The sequence below is a fragment of the Ailuropoda melanoleuca genome, chromosome 2 (genome assembly GCF_002007445.2).
Source record: "Ailuropoda melanoleuca isolate Jingjing chromosome 2, ASM200744v2, whole genome shotgun sequence".
Classification (NCBI taxonomy): domain Eukaryota; kingdom Metazoa; phylum Chordata; class Mammalia; order Carnivora; family Ursidae; genus Ailuropoda; species Ailuropoda melanoleuca.
This window is the reverse complement of record NC_048219.1, coordinates 187,787,083-187,807,285: the sequence shown is the minus strand read 5'-3', so window position 1 is coordinate 187,807,285 and position 20,203 is coordinate 187,787,083. Positions and strand designations below refer to the sequence as shown.

At 41.8% G+C, this 20,203-nt stretch overlaps 1 protein-coding gene and 1 long non-coding RNA gene across 7 annotated transcripts in view; one reads left to right on the top strand and one right to left on the bottom strand.

Moving 5' to 3' along the window:
* The window catches only part of RHBDD1 (rhomboid domain containing 1), a 117,188-nt gene that overhangs the window by 48,161 nt on the left and 48,824 nt on the right, over positions 1-20,203 (bottom strand). For all 6 annotated transcript variants that reach the window (XR_004623651.1, XM_034655289.1, XM_002919723.4 and 3 more), the window contains 3 exons: positions 14,107-14,195; positions 11,075-11,131; positions 4,746-4,889 (listed from right to left, as the gene is read on the bottom strand). Coding sequence is in view for 5 of the 6 variants with exons in the window: in XM_034655289.1 (XP_034511180.1) it covers positions 4,746-4,889; positions 11,075-11,131; positions 14,107-14,195 (290 nt within the window). In the remaining variant the exon portion in view is untranslated. The remainder of the gene's footprint in view (positions 1-4,745; positions 4,890-11,074; positions 11,132-14,106; positions 14,196-20,203) is intronic.
* On the top strand, positions 140-14,217 carry LOC117801147. Its single transcript, XR_004623652.1, has 3 exons — positions 140-287; positions 10,119-10,215; positions 14,084-14,217. It is a non-coding gene; the product is annotated as an uncharacterized LOC117801147 (long non-coding RNA).

Here is a 20,203-nt window from a genome sequence, read left to right as displayed (position 1 = left end):
CTAAACGTGGAGGAGGGCCAGGAACACCCAGAAGGCCACACCTCCAAGCGAGGCACACAGTCACTAAGATCAAGGCCCAATCAGGGTGTACCCCACTTGCCTCCCACCCCTAGACTGCAAAGTGCAGAGTGAGAAGCAGCAGCGAAGCAGCGTTCCCCTGGGAGAGAGGCATGAGAGCAGATGGGGAGTCTACCCAAGCCGCAGCGCAGAGGAAGGGCTGAAAGCCAAGGTCAAGCAGACACTGAGTACACCTCATCAGCAAATCAGCCCCCACCCTAAAGAACAAGGTAACGCTGCAGGACTCTGGAAGTGTTTGGTGTACAGAGGGTGACCACAGCAACAATAGGCTTCGGTATCACTGATAGCAATTTGTTTCATTCGAAATGCACTAGGCAATAGAACAAGTAGATAATCAGAAGGGATTGGAAGACCCAGGTGTGCTAGACTAAACATAAACTAATGTTTATGGAACATTCCACCCAACCAGAGCAGAATACGCGTCTGTTTCGGGGGCACAGGGCATTTTCACCACTGTGGGCCATAAAATGGCACAACCAGGTGGGACTTATCCTGGGAATGCAAACCTTCTTCGACTTTGAAAATCAAAATAATTTAGTACATCAACAGACTAAAGAAGAAAAAAAATCATCTCAACATACAGAATTTTCTTTTAAAAATTACTCTTTACAATAGCATACCTCCCCCTCCAAAAAACATACTTAGGTATAAATCTAAGATAATACATGGAGGATCTGAATGTTCACAACATTTAGTGGTATGAAAATCTGATTACAACATAACATTGAATGAAAGCAAGTAAGGTACAAAACAGTATGTATATATGGTCAGAATTTTACAAAATAAAACTCGAACCGAGTATTTTTTTCATAAGGAAAAAAAAGCTAAGAAATATTAAGGCCTTTAAAACAATGTCTCTTTGGTTTCTTGTTCTTAATAAGGCAGTCACAAAGTGTTTTAAGGAAAATAGAACTGAAATTAACACAAACAACGTGTAAAGCTATTTCCTTTGCTGCTACCTGTTACTGTATGATGCACTTCACTAAGTCTCTTTAGGTCAGTTTTCTTGGAACTAGTTCCACATGCTCTTAGAAAACATTAATTTAATAAATTGGTTTCCTCATTGCAGAACTAATTAGAATCATCAGTATGCCAGTGCCATTCTGGATCTTTAACGGGGTATAGTTTGCTATATGTTCATGGTTTTGCGGTCTTTTCCAAATGTATTTGAATGTAGTACTTGTGGAGGGCTGGTGAGAGACAGGACAGGGCTGTTTGGCTGACCTTCCAATGTAGGTTGGAGACATCACATTATTTGGCTTCTAAATACTTCAGTGTGTATCTCCCAAGAATAAGAGACATTCTGCTACTTATCCATGATACCGTTATCACATCCAAGAAAGTCCAATTACTTCCCTAACAACTTCTAATATCTAGTCTAAATACATAATTCCCATTTTATTTTTAAAAAAAAACCTTTTTTTTTTTTTAAAGATTTTATTTATTTATGTGACAGAGAGACAGCCAGCAAGAGAGGGAACACAGCAGGGGGAGTGGGAGAGGGAGAAGCAGGCTCCCAGCAGAGGAGCCCGATGTCGGACTCGATCCTGGAGCTCCGGGATCACGCTCTGAGCCGAAGGCAGACGCTTAACGACTGCGCTACCCGGGTGACCCCCCCCCCCAAAAAAAAGTTTTTATAGGGACACCTGGGTGGCTCAGTCGGTTGAGCAACTGCCTTCAGCTCAGGTCATGAGCCTCAGGGTCCTGGGATCGAGCCCCGCACTGGGCTCCTTGCTCAGCGGGGAGCCTGCTTCTCCCTCTGCCCACTGTTCCCCCTGCTTGTGCTCTCTCTGACAAATAAAATCTTTAAAAAAATGTTTTTATGGTCAGTTTTTCAAGGTTTTCATGTTATGTATGGTTGTTACTTCCTTGTAATACAAAACCATACCCTGTTTTTTTCTTTTTGACATGGATTTTTTTTTCACTCCAGGACCAGTCTCCTTGAACTGCAGAAATCCTATTTTTGTCTGACTCTTTCTCCATGGTGTTACTCAGCTTGTTCCTCTATCCCATGTATTTCCTGCATACTGATGCTTACATTGGAAGACTCAGAGTCAGGTTAAACACTTGTAGCAAGAGCCTGTCGTAGCAAGAACACGATGCTGTGTTGCTCATACTGCATCATATCAGGAGACTCACAACAGGCCGCCTCACTGATAACACTGCTGAGCATGAGCACGGCATTCAGGTGGCGACTGCCAAATCTCTCAGTCGTGAAGGTACATCTTTCCCTTTGTTATTAGCGTCTCCACCATGAGACGATACGTTATCACTGTCCTGTCTCTTGTAAGTGATGGTTTTTTGTTTAGTCCTTGATGGTCTTTGCAGGACTACCAGTTATTTCGTTGGGTTCCTTATTAATTTTTATTTACCTCTTCAAAATTTCTTCATAGGAAAACTGAGTCTTTGTGACATACAGGTAGGTGAGTTCGGACAAATACAGAGTTTTGTAGCCGGCACGATAATCAAGACACAGAATAGTTACATCGCCTCAAAAAATTCCCTCCCACACTCCCTTTGGGGTCCTAAATGAAGTCTGGTACAAAGTCCATGCTCAGTAGCTTTACTCCAACCTTACTTGTCCCATAATATTTCCTGTCTTGCCTACTAGTGATTCAACTCCTGTGTGCATGGGAATAAAACCATGAATATTTACTTAGTACAGGCCCTGGGGCCCTACCCCCCAAAATTAGAAAGGCTAAGGCATGCTGCTTGCGATCGTGAAACTAGTAAACCATTGAGTATATGCGATACAATGATTATGAGCATGGTCCTCATTCTCTACTTCTCCTTCCATCCACACCCTCTGCAATGCGACTGTGCAGCTCTTGCCATGAAGAGGTGGACTCTATTTCTGAATCCCATCAGTCTGGGCAGTGACTTGTTTCCGCAACAAAATACAGTGGCTTTGGCGGGCCGCCAGCACAAGCCATACTTACTTCTACTCTCCTGGAACCCTTGGGCTGAGGCCTGGCAGATGAGCCTGGGCCAGCCTGCTGGACGAGGTGGGGTGTGCGGCCTCACCTCCACCATAGCCTCAGATGACGGGCAAGTCCATGGGGTGATTCCAGAGCAGCCAGCTCCACGCGACCCACTGCGGACACCTCAGCACACAGGCCAGGCCAAGATCCTGTAAGTTTGGCCAGCTGACTCACAAGCTCAAGAGCAAGAAGGCATGTTTATTGGTTTTAGCCATGTCAGGGTGATTTGTCACACAGTAATAGATGACTTACACACCCCAATTCCTCTTCACCCAGGGAATACTGACTTACTCTCCCTCTCTGTTCCCCACACCTGCCCCCGCCCCCTTCCTCATTTTGGGCTTTTATTTCTTGTTCAGACTGCTGCTGTCATTCTGCCTCCATGCACACTGCTGCTGTTTGACTGTGTTCTTTAAAGTCAGAAGCCAGGTTGTCATAATGTACGGATTCCTGTCATCTAGCATGATGCCCGGTGCCCCCCACAGGTGCTCAGTCCTTTTTTTGTGGAATGACTGTTGCCAGATTCATAAAGCACAGCTCTGATCACATCACTCCTGCACACAGGACTCGACTGGCACTTACAGCACATACCATGTCCATTTGCTACCTGGCCTACTTGATTGCAGCACCTCTGTGATCAGGCTGTAGCCCCGCTCCCCACTCTTCTTCCCCTTCTTCTCTTAACGCTCCGTTCCGAAGTGAGGGCTGGCTGACCACGCCCTTACTTGCCTGTCTGTGTGATACTGACTCCACCACATCTTTGTAAATTCGACACATTCTTCAAGGTCTAAGTCCTCTTTGAGAGTCTGGTAGGTCTAGTGAAGGAAGAGCTCATCCCGTCTCCCTGCCTCCAGCACTCAGCCTGAGCCTCTCGTAGCCGAGCACTCTCACCGGAGCACCTGATACTATGGTCACCTGTCTGGTGTGGCATCTAGCAGGCATCTCCTCTACCTGAGACTGTGAACTTTTTGAGGGAGAGTACATCTTTTACCTCTCTGTATTCCCTACAGTACCTAACGCAGACCAAGAAACATAGTAAGACCTTCAGAAATGCTTACTGAATGAATGAATGGATGGTTTCTCATTACTACTAAAACAATAACAGTAGTAAGCCAAACCCACACCAAAGATGGCAAGATAAATACAGTGGTTTTCATGTATCAGTCTGTAAAAGAATCTTCTGGAAGGCCTGTTGAAAATACAAATTCCTAGGCTCTGCTCCCAGAGAGATTGGTTTAGTAGGTCTGGAGTAGAACCCTAAGTCTGAATTCTTACCAAGCTGTCCGTGTGATTTTGGGGAAGGTTTGTGGGCAACACTTCGATATATACAGTGACATACAGCCTGCTTTGTAGATATGAATTCCAAAGTAGACTCCTTTTTTCATGTACCTAAGATTTTTTTTTTTAAGTTTCTTGACTTTAATGCCAAGGCACTGAGAAGCACAGCGGGCCTATAAAAAGAACAACTTTAACAATACATACATAGTCTGGCACCTTATTAGCTTAGGGTGCTGGGAATACGGCATCACACCCCATTCTTTGTAATCACAATCTGCACACATTTTTTCATCTACATATCCTTTTTATAAACTATTTAAAGTTTAATTTGCTACAAATAGTCCTTTTTCAGACCATCTCACCATGTGAGGTATGCTTTAAAATAAGTGAAGGGCGCAAAATTCCTACCTCGGTCCCAGAGGCTGGCTCTTAATGCTCTCTCCAGCTGTTCCTCCTCACTCAGTCCTGCTGTGTATGCATCATAGTTCCTGGGTACATCTTCAGAGTAACCTGGCCTGCCATATGGGTAATCATCCTGATATCTGGAGTAGCCTACAGGCACAAGGAAAAGGTTATAGAACACAGCCACATACTGTTCTTTCCATTCCCCCTATTTGTAAGCAAAGACAATAAAATAATCTATGTCATCATTTTGAGTACAGTAATAATCCTCAAAATAAGAAAAGATGGCAAATGGAGAAGTCCTCCATGAGCGTGGGCAGTGACAGTCTTATCACTGTTGTACCCACAGTGCCCGACTTGGAATTGCACATGCGTGAGTCCTTATGAGCTGAACAGGAAGAAGATACTAATTCAGAAGGTCTGAGAGGGTACTGGAGAGGGGCTGGTATGAGCTATTTTCATCTGGAGTGGATTCTTGCATTTTAGAGCTATACAATACTTGGAGTATTTTCTATGAAGTCAAGGGAATGGTTGAAATGATAGTGGATAAAGCCTTTCTGTCTGCTCCATACAATGAGAGGCAGACTAACAATTAATGCAGATACTGCAGGATTTCTGTGCTGGGTATGATACTTTGGACAGTAATAACTACACTGAGATATACAAGGCAATGTCACTATAATTATAATTTTATGTCAAAGAACACAGTTTCTATTAATAGCACTTTTAAGAAATTGGTTGCTAGATAAAATGAGAGAAGAAACAACCTGCTCATTAAATAATGCTTTAAGTATCAAACTTACATATCCCATTAATGAAGGTCAATTACAGAGCAGAGCTCACTTTTGCAAGGTGTTGCCATCAATCTTTTTAAGTTGGTTGGAGTTTACTGCTTACATCTTTAATTGCCCACTTTTATGTAATTTGTTTCGAAGAGAATTTTTTCCCCCAGAAGATTACCAATCTAATTCTGGTGTAATGAGAGAGAAGTAAGAGTCTGTTTAACTTTATTCCTTCTTTCCTTCCATTATCATACCCTTTGGGGATGAGTTTTCAAATGTTTAATTAATGTGCTTTTTGTTGTTGATCAACATTCCTACCCTTTACTTTGGTCCTGTGTCATAGGTCTCCATATCATCAACAGAGTTTAAATTTCTTATTGCTTTAAGACTAAAGAAAAAAAATACAATCAAGCCAAAAAGAGGAACACTGTAGGGCAGAACCTGGTTAATTAATATTTCATATTCAGAATATTTGATCATTGGTCCTGAGGCTATTTGAAAGTTTACATTTGTGCTGGTTATAAATAAAATGCAAGATTAAAAGGGAAAGAGTTTAACTATTTCCCATAAGAATTTTCAGGCACTCCAAACAAAAGTCTTTATTTTCATATAAACAATGAAATGATAATAAAACACACTGACCTAGTTTCAGCTGATAATCTAATGTAACCATACAAATTTACATGAATATTTATCATGTTCTATGTGTCTTCTGGTTATGTTTTTATAGCAGCGTAATGAGATATAATTGACATAATATATAATCTACCAATTTAAATTGTACAACTCAATGGCTTTTAGCATATATTCACAGAGTTCTGCCATCGCCACAACCAATGTTAGAACATTTTCATCACCCCCAAAAAGATACCTGTACCCTTTAGCTATCGTCCCCCATCCCTCCCAGCCCTAAGTAACCACTAATCTACTTTCTGTCTCTATAGCTATACCTATTCTGGACAATTACATAAATGAAATCATAGAACATGTGATGTTTTGTATGTGGCTTATTTCATTTAGCGTTAACATTTTCAAGGTTCATCCATGTTGTAGCATGAATCAGTACTTCATTCCTTTTTGTGGACAAATAATATTTCATTGCACGATTATATCACATCAATCAATTGACAGACATTTGGGTTATTTCTACCTTTTGACTCTGTGAATAATGCTGCTATAAACCTTCATCGATAAGTCTTTATATGGACCTGTGTTTTCATTTCTCTTGGGTCCATACCCAAGAGCGTGATTCCTGGGTCATATGGAACTTCTTTGTTTAACCATTTAGAACTGCCAGAATGTTTTCCAAGTTGTGCCATTTTACATTTCCATAAAGCTACGTCAATAGGTTCAGATTTCTCCTTACTACCTATCTTTGTAATTATAACCATCCTAGTAGGTGTAAGTGGTATTTCATTATGGTTTGGATGACTAATGATATTGAGCATCTTTTCATGTGTTTATTGGTCATTTGTACATCTTCTTTGGACAGTGGTCTATCCAGAGCCCTTCCCCATTCTTACTGATTATTACAACACTCTTCTCTCCTGGTAATATTTTACAACGTCTTTGAAAATCACAAAGTGAATGATTAAAATAAACATTAAATAAAATTGTTCAGGATTTGGGGCACTGATTCTGACAAGCCTTGCTCCTAAAGTAGTAAAAAGTTAGTGGGAATTTACTAAATACCTCCAATAACCCAAGTTCCACATTCTCTCTCATGCTTCCCGTATCAGAATATTAACATCATGGTATTTAAAACAGGGGAAGGATATAAGCAAATTTCCCAAATCCTCACAATAGTGTAGGGCTGATGTTGGATCTGGATTCAAATTTAAAAATCGACAACCTTCCTCAAATTGGTCTCTACTCAACCGACCCATGAAAAAAAATTAGCTCCCACTGCTATGCTGGGGAACACCCAAGAGCAAGTTTCATATTCTGACAGTACAGAAGACTGTGGCACTGCTATAAATATTGCTTTCTAGATTTCCCACTAAAACACAACAACAAAAACCCCTTCATATAAGGGCAAATGGTTAAAATACAATCAATATGTCTACTTCACAAAGAACAAAAGAAAGGGGCAACCATTCCAAAACATAATAGAATACTTACGGATAAGTCGCTGAATACCATGGTATGCTTCAGCAATCCCTGAACAGAGAGACTGCCCAGTTCCCTAAGAGTGCCAATTATTTTACTGCTACACAAAAAAGCATATTGGGCACTTTCCCTTATGACTCAGTACCACTTTCAAACCCCTGTGGAAAGTCATTCTGTTATAGAAGGTCTAAGCAGCACTTCTACCTGTCTATCCTCGGAAATTCAAAACCCAAAACAACCCCAAAGCTCTGAATGCCTATCTATACAGATATCGGAAATACTGCATATATCTATAGAGTTTCAATTGCCAGGTAAATTTGCTACAATTTGAGGAAATATTTTCTTAACACAGAAAACATTTTTCTTCATGTTATTTCTTATTTTAAAAACAACCCACCATGGCCTTAATGAAATAATGTCTACAACTTTAAACATCTGAATATTATAAAATCTAATTTGGTACTTGTCAGACAAAACATGGGGAAAAAAGGGAAAGCTTCAGTGTGTTAAGTCAAAAAGACTAGTGTGGTTAAAGGTTCTATATCATCAGTCATAAATCATCAAGAAGACTAAAACTCCTCTCAATATCTATTATAATGAGAGCAGGTCTCCTAGGACAAAAAACTTTCCTCAGCTGTTCCGCTGGCCCAATCAGATAGTTTAAATCTTCATAATAAACATGGCTGGAAAAACCCAACAATCAAACACTTAAGATAAATAAGTTTAAATTATATCCTGCGATGAATAGCAGTTTAATATTCTTTTGTAGCTCTATACTTTGGCTCTGTAGTAAAAGAAATTCTGGTTATCATTATTCTATTAACTACTCCATCTGTTCTTTATACACATACCAGGATTTCATGGCAAAAGAGATCAAGAAACGCCACCAAGATTAGAAAAATTGGTAACAGCTTTTTAAACATTCATGAGGTTCTTTGACCTATAAAGACTCTTCTAGCTAAGGACGGCCATACTAAGAATAAATCATTACTTGTAAGAGATACACATGCTCTCATACAAGTTCCCTAGATGACCATTAGCATGGCCACCTGGCCTTATGCAGCTCTGCTTTTGAAGAAATCCAGTCACTTCAGAGGAAGGAATATAAATATGGTAATCTTACAGAGGATAAGAGAAAGGTAAAAGGGACTTTTATTTTTGCCTTTAATTCTGTGGTCTGTGTCTGCTAGGTTTATGCCCACATGTGAAGGAGGAAAGGATGTTTTTCCCTTTTTACTTTTTTTTTTAAATAAATGCAAAAAAAAAAAAGGAAAGAAAAGACAATATGGGGAACTGCCCTATTTCATAAGGATAAATCAAGAGAATGGCCATCTCCTATCTCTGTAATATAGACAAAACAGAGGCTAGGAATCAGTGAGTTGCATTTTCGGTCCTGGTTTTATCACTATTTATATGACGTTAGCCAAATGACTTAACATTTCTAGACTTGAGCTTCCCAGCTGTCACACAGGACATTAGCACCAGGGAATCTGTGACAGTTTACGGCACGCCTGTGCACAGGTATGTTCTTATTCTCTTTGTCCAGAGGAACATCCCTGTTACTTTCGGGGATTTAAGAAATCAACCAGGAGAAAAGCCCTTTATCCTCAACCAACTTCCAGGTGTCAGGGGCCATGCTCCCTGTGAAGCAGAGAGAATCAAGTCAATAAGAAGTGAGAAATCACAATGGGAGAGAGAACCGATTTGGTCTTCCTGTCCAACCCACCTCTTCCTAGTCCCGTGGGCCAAAATAGCTCTTATACTTAAGTCAGTGTAAACTGGTCTCCAGGACCGACAACCAATAGGAATAGACACTCTTCCAAATGAGTGTATTTATCAGCTTAGTTAATAACTAATCATCACCCTTTAGGTGAGCTGGCATTGTCCAACAACTGTTCCTCTCCTGCACCAAGACCACATTTCTAGTGTTTTAATCATTCAAATTAGCAGAGGCAAAAGCCTCAGAAGTGAAGCTTTTCTTGAGGCATCAACAGTATTCCCTTCTGGGGCCCCCAAGCCTAGGTAAACCCCATCATCTAGGCCTATGATTTTTTTTTTTCTTGATCTCATTAAAATCACCTGGGAAGCTTAAAAAAAAAAAAAAGTCCAAGTCCCTGTCTCCATCTTCGTTCTGATTTAACTGGTCTGGGATGAATTCAAGGCATGGATATATTTAAAAAACAAACAAACACAAAAAACCTCCTTAGGTGATTCATATATACGGCCAGGATTGATAATCACGATCCAAGCCTTTATAACCACATCACAAACAGCTTGAATGTAACCCCATTAGGATCACTCCACTGACTAAATCCTTCAGTGGCACTCCGGCACATTCTGGATAATCTCAAACAGGCCCTTGAATAAAAGACTGAAAAGCCCTTTCCTCCCCATCACTTTCCTTAACTTCCACTTACTCATTCAAGACCCTGTGCCCCACTTCCTCTGAATAACTTCCACTAACTGCAGCCCCACTCCTCCCTCTCAGGCTGAGCACTGGAAGCATCACACTCCTGCACAACTGGACCTCTACCTCTGCCAGCAAGGAGTGACCAGGACTGAACTAGCCCTTCCACCACAATCAGGTAGAACACTGGAGAACATGTATGAAACGAATGTTTTCAGACATTGTGTAACAGGCAATACAAGATTTTGAACCTTGAGAGAAGGGAAAAGGCGCCTGGAGGTACTTTCTAGACTGTGGTATAGGGACAGGGGACACAAGCAGGTGCAACAGACTCCTTGAGCGGAGCTGATATTTGCATGGCAGAGAAGAGCAAAGGAGAAAACTAAGTGTAAGAAATCTGCGCGCATCGCCTGGAGTTTTTGTTGAATTATTAAGCCACACATGTGTGCGTGAAATGCCACGGGACCAGGCAAAGAATGACGAAGAGCTGACTAATTCTGGGAGCTCGGGCAGGGCTGGGAGACCCTCGCTTTCCAACCAACCAGAACAGAGTCCTTGCTGACCAACGACCATTCAAGAGAGATCCCAGAAAAGTGACACCTTATAGCAACTAGAGGAATGCCCATCTTAGCCTCTGAGGTTAGACACAATTCTTCCTGAATGTGTAGGTGGGGTGGAATGCAGAAAATCGTAGATCAAAAACTGACTTCTAACACTCAGCAGGCAGTCTGGACTTGCAGACTGAGAACCAAGGGACCTGGGTCTAACCCGAATCTTACCCTGAGAGACCCCATATCAACCACACGGTATTTTCAAGCCGGAGCTACCTCCTTCCCTGGCCTGCTCTACCAGTTCACCAGATATGCTCCCTGGGCTCTGGCTCCATCTAGCTTTCAGGCACATTAGCAGCACAAGTACGTACATACTTGCAGACGACTCTACGACAGCATGAGCTGGTATTACCCAGAAGCGGCTCGAGGGTGGCAAACACCATGATTTTTGAAGATAAAATGTATTAAATGAAATAAAGTGCTTACCTGAACTGTTAAAGGGGTACTGCTGTCCAGGATAATGCATACTGGAGGAAGAAATGCCTAAATGAAGGAAACATACTTTAATTGTAGCCTTAAGGACTCCCCCACCCCAGCTTTATTGAGGTCTGACTGACAAAAAGTCGCATGTGTTCTGGTTGTGTAACATGAATTCTTAAAAGGTATATCACACAATGATTTGATATACACAAACATGTGAAATGATTATGACAATCAAGTTAATTAATACACCTATTGCCTCACAGAGTTACCATATTGTGCATGTGTAAACATAAGATCTACTCTCAGTAAATTTCAAGTATACAAGACCGTATTATTAACTGTGGTCACCATACTATACATTAGACCCCCGTAATTTATTCATCTTATAACTAGAAGTTTGTACCCTTTGCCAACATCTCCCCATTTCTCCCATGTCCCCGGCCCCTGGCAACCACTGTTGGACTCTCTCTGATTCTATGAGTTCACCTTTTTTAGATTCCACATATAAGTGAGATCATACAGTATTGGTTTTTCTCTGTCTGATTTATTTCACTTAGCATGATGTCTTCCCGGTTCATCCATTTTGTCACAAACAACAGAATTTCTTTCATTTTATAGCTCAATAAATCCATTACACACACACACACACACACACACACACACACACACTCTCTCTCTCTCTCTCTCCACATCTTCTTTATCCATTTATCTGATGGACGTTCACCCTCTCTTGGCTACTGTGAATAATGCTGTAATGAACACAGGAGTGTGAATATTTCTTTGAGACACTGATTTCACTTCCCTTTGGATATATACTCAGAAGTGGGATTGCTACATCATAAGGTAGTTCTAATTCTTTGAGGAACCTCCATACTGTGTCCCACAATGGCTGTACCAATTCACATTCTCACCAAAAGTACACAAGGGTTTCCTTTTCTCCAAATCCTCACCAATGCTTGTTATCTCCTGTCTTTCTGACAGCAGCCATCGCAATGCTTCCCTACTTCAATCTGTATTACAAAGCCACAGTAATCAAAACAGCATGGTGCTGGCATAAAAACAGACACATCAACCAATGGAACAAAAGAGCCATAAGTAACTGATGATCCTTCCAACAATTAGGAGGTTCTTTATAACAAAGCCAAGGTCATTTCAAATGATTTCTAAACAACTGTTAAAATAAACTCCCTTTTGTTTGGGGCTAGCCCTTTAGGGAACAGAATGTGGGGAACCTTGCAACTCTTCAATTCTTTCTGCAGTTCCTGAGAGATTCCTGTTGACCTAAGAGGGTCTTTGCCTTGCAAGGTACTGAGCTTGGGCTTTGGGGACCCTGTCCCAGTAGAGATGCTCTGGCTATTCAGAGGACTTGCCCCCAAAAAGACTGTTAAGGGAGCCATGGCTCTTACTCTTCACCCTCCGTCCCTAGAAGGGCAGTAGGACAGTCAGTTCAGCCCTGCTGAAGGAAGGGAGCAAGGGTGCGAGCCAAGAGGCAAACCCTCAGTCGAGGCTGCTTTTCTCTAGGAGCTGTCAGACAGCAGCTTCACACACCTGGCTCTTTTCCACAGGGTTCCTGAGTCGCCTCAATTCTCAGGTCACTCTAGAACCTTCTCCAGCTTCCCTGGGGAGGGGGGAGGCAGAGAGTGCAGGCTATTTGTAAATAGCACTGAGTGTTTGTTTCAACTTTTCACGTCTAATTTTCTATTGGATTACTTTGAAAACGACACGGTGTAAAAAGTCAGTCTCCACAGAAGATAGACAAGGTTTTAAGAAGGAAAGCTAAGAGCGTAAACGGTATAATTGTGGGGAAAATCCTCTTTAAAATCAAAATATTTCCCTAAATTCCATAAAATGTCTGCAAAAAGCTTTACAAACCACTTCAACTTGAGACACACATAGAAAATGAAAGAAAACATTAAACTCACAAGAATCATTTCTTTTCCTTTATTCGTACTGAGAGCATTTGGGCAACAAATCTCATTACTAGATTTCCATAATTAAGTTGTATCAAAAATATAATGGAACTGGACATTTTCAATAAATGCAGTTCCCGCTGCCTCCTCCAAGCACACTCATTGAAAACACAGTAATAAGCAAATGTAGGAAAATGGGAATGTGTTTAGATGCAACACAGCCTGTAAAAATCATCTGAAAGTGAACACAGCCTGCTAATAAAGACGGCAGCACAGTGCCTGGAAAGCTTTCTAATACCATGAATATTATATGGTTCTCAAGAATACCAGTCATCGGCACAAACTGTGAAAACAAATTATTTATGGTTCAAGGAAAGGTAAAATAGTCTCAGAAGATTTCCCATGAATAAAAGATGAAATATTGGAACTCATAGGGTCTATAAAACAAGTGTTTGCAAAATAGTTTTCCTATAAGTCAAAGCCAGTATAGCATTTTAAATTAAGAGGGCTAAAAAATTCATATATTTCTAAATAAAATAAAACATTTTCATTGAGCATCAATTTGACAGGGAAAAAAGCCAAACAAAACAAAACAACCAACAACAAAACTTTTAAAGGCAGGAGCCATGCTTCAAGCAATAGCAGACTCGGTCTGGTCAATGCACCAGTATGATCTTGCCCGCCCCGAACCTAAGTCATTCTGACTTCTTTCACATACAGGCCTAGCACTTCAGTACAGATTTGCTTTTCTTTTATAACTCTGCCTTGCACATATATTAATTCGTGGACCACTGCAGAAGACCGCATTATTTTAAACCGACTTTAGTTCTCTGCATTTTCAAGAAAATCGCAGTTTTCTGTGAGCACCCTTAATGCTCAGAGAAGGTAAATAAACATCCTGCTATTTGTCTCCTAAGAATGCTTCAGGTTTACAATTTGAGTTTGCCGCCTTTTCTTTGGAGCAGCGTGAGGAACTGCACCAGCCGCTTTGCCTCTTGGTTTAAAAAGTGCCTATTAGGGAATTCCTAAGCTGAACCACAGGGAAACCTGGGGTTCCCTTTGTTTCTGTTAAAATTAAAATGAACTTTTAACTTGTTTTCAGGCCAAAGGTGTTTTGTTCTGTACCTGCACATTTTTCCATGATTTTCTTCAGAGGCCCATGAGTGTACATTAGTCCAACAAGAATCCCGGCCAGATGCCCGGCGAAGGAAGTCCTAGGAGAGAAGGAGACCCTTTGTGAGTATTCATTCTGCTGAGCAGATACATTCCGTCTTCTCATTAGTCCGGGGCATGTCAATGTGTCAATGGGCTTTGTTCCCATCACGTTCTTTACGCTGAGCAGCATTTAACTCTGTCCAAAGACCATTTCCTACCTTAAAAAAAAAAAAGTACAATGAATAACCACCACGTGTTTAAGATGCAGTTTCCCTCCTTGACCAGGAGAAGCAGGCTGGCCCCTTCAGAGCAGTGGAAGTGTTTTGTCAAGACAACCCATTCTGTTTCTTCCAGCTTTTTTCTGTGGCTCTTATCCCAAAACATAAATGAAACCAGTTTTCTCTGAATTACATCTTGAACGATCCAGCCACCATGAGGCCCACTGGCTATCCGTGTAGCAGAGCAGACTGCTGCGCTTCTGTTCACCACTGGTGAGTGAGGCAAAGAGCAGGAGAACCCAACAGAGGAGAGAGACTGGGATGTCCACACCTGTTCCCCTGAAGTTGTCTTCATATGTACCTTTCGGTCACTCAGCAAAAAGAGAACTGTAAACTTCTAGCCTGAAAGCTGAGTTAGGGCATTAAATTGGCTGTATTCCTCTTAAAGTAGCGTCTAAGCTTGGCAATTCAAGCTTATAAATTCAAGGCAAGCCTCAGCTAAGCCTTTGTTGAATGAGTAAAATAATAAATGAAAGAAAATCACCTCGCTGTCTTCCTGCCCCCCAGCTCCTGCTCTTAGTACATCCCGCACCCTGCCGTCAGCTGTTCCAGAACAGTGGGGATGTCATGTCACCGCCAGCTGGGGACACTCAGTGACCCATCTGCTTACAGTGCAGGCCTCTGGGCACTGGGCCTTGCTCACACCTTCCCTCCACCCTCATGGCCCACTAAGCCCATCTCCTCGCCCCACTGCCAGACCCCCACGTGCTCACAGGGGACCACAACGCTGGGCTGAATGGCAGGCACCCCTGTCACAAAGATCATGTCCCTCTTTCCTTCCACCTTCCCCTCAGTCATTGGTTCTGCATTTCCTATAGCCTGTATTCAGCCTGCTGGGTCATGATGCGTTTACACGCTGGCATGTCTGTCTCTCTCTAACAAATTCCCTGAGGGTACCAATGATGTCTTCTACTCATCTGTTATGCTACATCAGAAGCTAAAAGCAAAAACAAAAAAAAGGTCAAGTGCATGAATATTTCCACAGCTTGGGGAAATGACCCTCACTCCAGAAGTGGGGGCAACTGAAAGTTATTTCGGAGCTGATGTAAACTCCAAGAATACAGTGAATTCTGCAGTTTTCACATATGTGTTATACACTCCTCGGGCTGTGCCTGGCATGGGTCAGACACTCGAGTGTGGGTTAAATGAATGATCCATGTTTCCCAGGACCAGAAGGTAAGTTAAACCCATTACATCTTCAACTTAGAGCACCACGGAGCCATGGCAGTGACAGAGCTTGGGGGCTGATGCTCGGTCCCGGCCCCCCCCCAGGAGACCTAGAATCAGAGCCAACACACTTCCCTTCCCCCTGCAGCAAAGGCCCTGGAGAAGCACAAGCAAGACAGCCAAAAGTCATTCCCCCTGTCTTAGAGCTAGCAAAAAGACCTGTTGGATCCCAGGAAAAGAACAGACAATGGAACACTTCGGAGAAAAGACTAGAGGCAACCTTCTAGAGACGGGAAGGCACTGCTGTTCATTCCATCAGCCAATTCAATCCCACCGTTGCCCAAACAAGCTCCTGCAAACGTCCACACACACACGGCAAGTGACGGCGCGTGGGCTTGCACGCATATGCACATACATGCTTCACACACACGGTCATTCCTTCAAGGGAGCCATCACTTTCATCACATATATTTACCTCAAAGTATGTGTAACCTGATAATAAAAACATGGGATCAGACGCTCGGGTTCCCATTTTTCAGGGAAGAATAGCATGAACTGTGCTTTTCTTTAGCTTTTCCAAAAAAAATAAAATTGTGCTTATTTTATTCTATTTTTAGGCTACATAAAACTTTTCAAATAGTTCTAGGAATGGCAAAGAAAGTGGTAGTTTGAGGGATACAAAGAAAAAGCCAGAATCAAATTTGTAAAAATAGTAACCTCGATTTAACTGAAACGAATAAAACAGCATCAACATTTTTAAACTTTTTAAACCAGTCTTTTCTGGTGAATCATATAGATGTAAAATAACATGGGAGAAAATTTCAATTTAAAACCCCAACCTATTAAACAATCAATCCTGAGCCTCATTTACAATTTAGAGCACAATACAGTGAAATGAATTTCTTATCTCTCTAAATGAGCCTGCAGAAGTTTGAGTTAGAATCTAATTGTCCTAATATAATTGCAAATAACTATGGATGGAAAGCTGGCCGACCAGAGACCAGACTATGTTATCACCCGATGTTCCAAATTTTCACGAAAGTCCCATTTCAAAACCCTAGGCATCCTTATCCCTACATTTAAGCTCTATATGGGTGTTTTTCTTTTAAAAGAAGAAGAAATTATGATCTGATCAATCCAAACTGAGAATTTCTCAACATTACACACACAAAAAGGGAGAAGCGACCAACGAAGAAGGAAATCCGGGCCCATTTGAAGAGGCATATTAACTTTCTCTGTGCCTTTGGTAAGCATTTGACAGACTACCTCCTAGGCCCTCTAAGAGACACCCGTGCCCTCAGAGAGGAAATGGAACTGAAGACTGTCTCCTTCCCAGCAGGACAGGGAGCCCCCATCCCAGCACTAGGGCCCTTCATCCTTGCTCCTGGGGATGCTGCGAGCGACAAGGAGGGCCCCCTGCCTGGGCATTGGAGGAAGACCGTTAACAGCTTCAGAAGCAGACGATGTTATTATGATCATCACTATACACATAAAACAGGGGTTCTGATGTTTGTGCTGTCCGAGGAGGCCCGTGGTTGAGTTATAACCTAATTGTTTTGTTTTGCAGTCCGGGACGGCCTGCTGCTGTCCTCCAAGTGTGCGCTGCTCTGTTCTGAGTTACACCTGCAGGCTGATCCCCTGCGGCCAGCTCTCAGGAACACGGCTTCCCCTGGACCTGACTAGGCTGGGACTGAGGATTTGGTGATGGCCTGCCACCCTCCATCCTACTTCAAAGTAATCCTCAGGGACAGCACCACCATATTCAACCCTATACCATGGCCTTACCCGTGCGGTGAACGGCCTGACACTAGCACTCAACAAGTAACTACTGAAGGAGTGAGAAGTGGAATTAAAATTACATATAAAATGCACATTTCTAGCATACATTACAATTGTATTATAAAAACACAAGTTATACATGGTCACCAATTAATAGTTGTTTTAGTATCAAATCTCACTGGGAGAGAGAGTGATTAAACACAACACTCTCCCCATCCCGCGTACTTGGACAATGTGTTACAGAAAACATGCTCTCCAGTAACAAAACAACAGCACTAAACCTATTATTATATCCCAAAATTGGTCACTTAGAAGCTTTATTTCTTCTGATAGCTCAATAGAGACTCTCTTCAGAAATGCTAAGAGCTATAATCAAACTCTGACTGTGACGGGTAAGATACAGTCACAGGGGCCAGAAACATCGTCGCGGCCGTGTACAGTCACACAGGTTGTGCGCTGCATGGACGGACTACAAGGAGAAGAAAAATAATTTGTCTGGGGTCTCAAGAGTGCCACAAAGATCTGATATTCAAATTCACATCATCGTTTCTCAACTTCAGGGCAAGTAACAATGTAATTTCACTTCGATAGGGGACAATATCTTGATCCAGGAGTTCTTAAGCTTGCTCAGGTTCTAAGCCCCTTTAAATGTCTGATGAAAGCCATGAATCCTGTCTGCAGAAAAATTACACATACACAAAATATGTCACCTATCATTTTAAGATGTTCATGGATGGCTTGAATTCCAGACCCTTACCTGAAGTGAAAATCATTCATCACCAACAGGGGAATTCCAAACCTCAGTGCCAAGTCTAAGTAGTTATACACTCAGTTGGAAAAACATCTTGTTTGTCCTCAAATCCTAAGACAGAGGCAGCCATTTTGTTTGGATGGTTATTAATGAGCCCAATCTCTCTGAGGCGCCACGGCTCTGTGATGGTGTAACCTACTCCTGGGTTCAATTTCCTTCCTGCTCAAGTCTGACTGTTAGTCATTCTTTCAGTTCAAGTCTGAGGGTAAAACATTCTGCCACTCTCTGTATGTCCGACAGGGTCTTTATTTCAGCCTCCTATTCGAATGATAGGTATAGGGTAAGCTGTTGCTAAGAAATATCAGCTGGACGGTCATTCATCTGTCTTTTCTCTGTATTTTGGGTACACTGTCATTAAGCCACAGTCACTCCAGTCATAGACTTATTTTATTTACCCTCCTTGAGATTCACTGTGCTTTTTCCATCTGAGGTCTCATGTTTTTCTACAATTCTGAAAAACCCTCGGCCGTTATTTTTTGTTCTCTGGACCTCCAGAGATGTAGCACAGACACAGAATGGGGGCTTGATTCGTGCTTGTAGGGGGAAAAAAAAAAAAGAAACCTAAAAGAAAAAAAAATGGAAAGTTCAAATCACATCAATGTTGGTACACGTTACTTATAAGGGACAGTGATGGTAGAAAAGTAATTTTGGAGCAAAACTAAGATGAAGATATTATAGATATTATTGTGTGTTACATGTCAAATACATTTCAATAAAGCTGCAAAGAAGATGATTGTGGATTTCAGTTATGCAAACTATATGCAGATATTATTAACACCGGTACGGAGTGTTCTTTCCTATCATGCTAGCATAAACCGTTCCTCACTCCTTTCAGAGGCGACTTGGAAGGATGAGCTAAGTGGATATGCAAAATGTTCCTGCTCCCAAGTGCCACTGTTAAAGAATCAAAAGCTGAAGCTATGATTGAAAGCTATGACAAGCTATAAAGGTTCTCCTCTGCTAAATGGCAAATTCTTTCCACAGCTGAAGAAACTGCCATCTCAGGCATAGCTCAGAAAGCAGAAAATGGATTACTCTAAGACATAATCTCATGGTGTATGCAGAGCAAACGACCTCATTAAGGACGGAACTTGATGGAGACACAGTGTTAGACAAGGCAAGAGAACAAGGTAAGGGAAGAGGCCGTCAGCTAGAAGTGGCCTATTGTATCGTATGTCCAATAATTTCCTCCTGTAAAAGCAGTTAATACCAGGCAGGGACTGCACTGATCAGAAGTTCTTCATTGTTTGGGGATCTTAATAAATGGTCTTAATAAACTGGCATTACAACAACAAGATGTGGCAAGAAGTTTTCAGGTTTTGAACATTCATGCCACTAGGAAAGACCTTGACAGGATTGTTTCTTCCCAACATTAACTGTTCTTAAACTGTCTGGTTTCTGTCCTGGATGCTTTCTTCAACCACGATGCCACTATGTGTCTTTGGCAATGGCAATTTGGGAGAGACTTGGTCTATATGTTCTTTGTCTTTACCACATTCCCTGGCACACCCCCCTCCTGCTACCTTTGGCTACAGAAGTAAAAACTATCTCCCTTCCAATATCCTATTCCCTCTTGAGGGAAGCATTGCAATATTGGCCATGCAACCTCTAATATCCATGTTTATTTATTAAACATGGCACCAACCTCCAGCCTAGGGCTGGGAGCTGACCACTGACATTTACTTGAGTCCCAGACAAACACTATCTGGAGAAAAACAACGGTGTTGCAAAGGGAGAAAAAGCCTCATTTACAAAAAGCCTCCAAGATAATAGATGATGCCTAGCTATTCCTTAGCTCTCAATTCCATGCCCCTCAGCCTGGCAGCAAGAGAATTTCATGAGCAGGTTCAAGAAGGTAGCATTCATTCATTCATTCATTCATCAAATATTTACTGACTGGTTACTGCATAAATAAGACAAACATATTCACTGTCCCATGGAGCTTCCAATCTGGTGGGAGCACACAAGCACACACTCTCTCTCTAACTGCAAATTGTGCTAAGTATAAGGAAGTGAGTCTACTTTTCCTAGA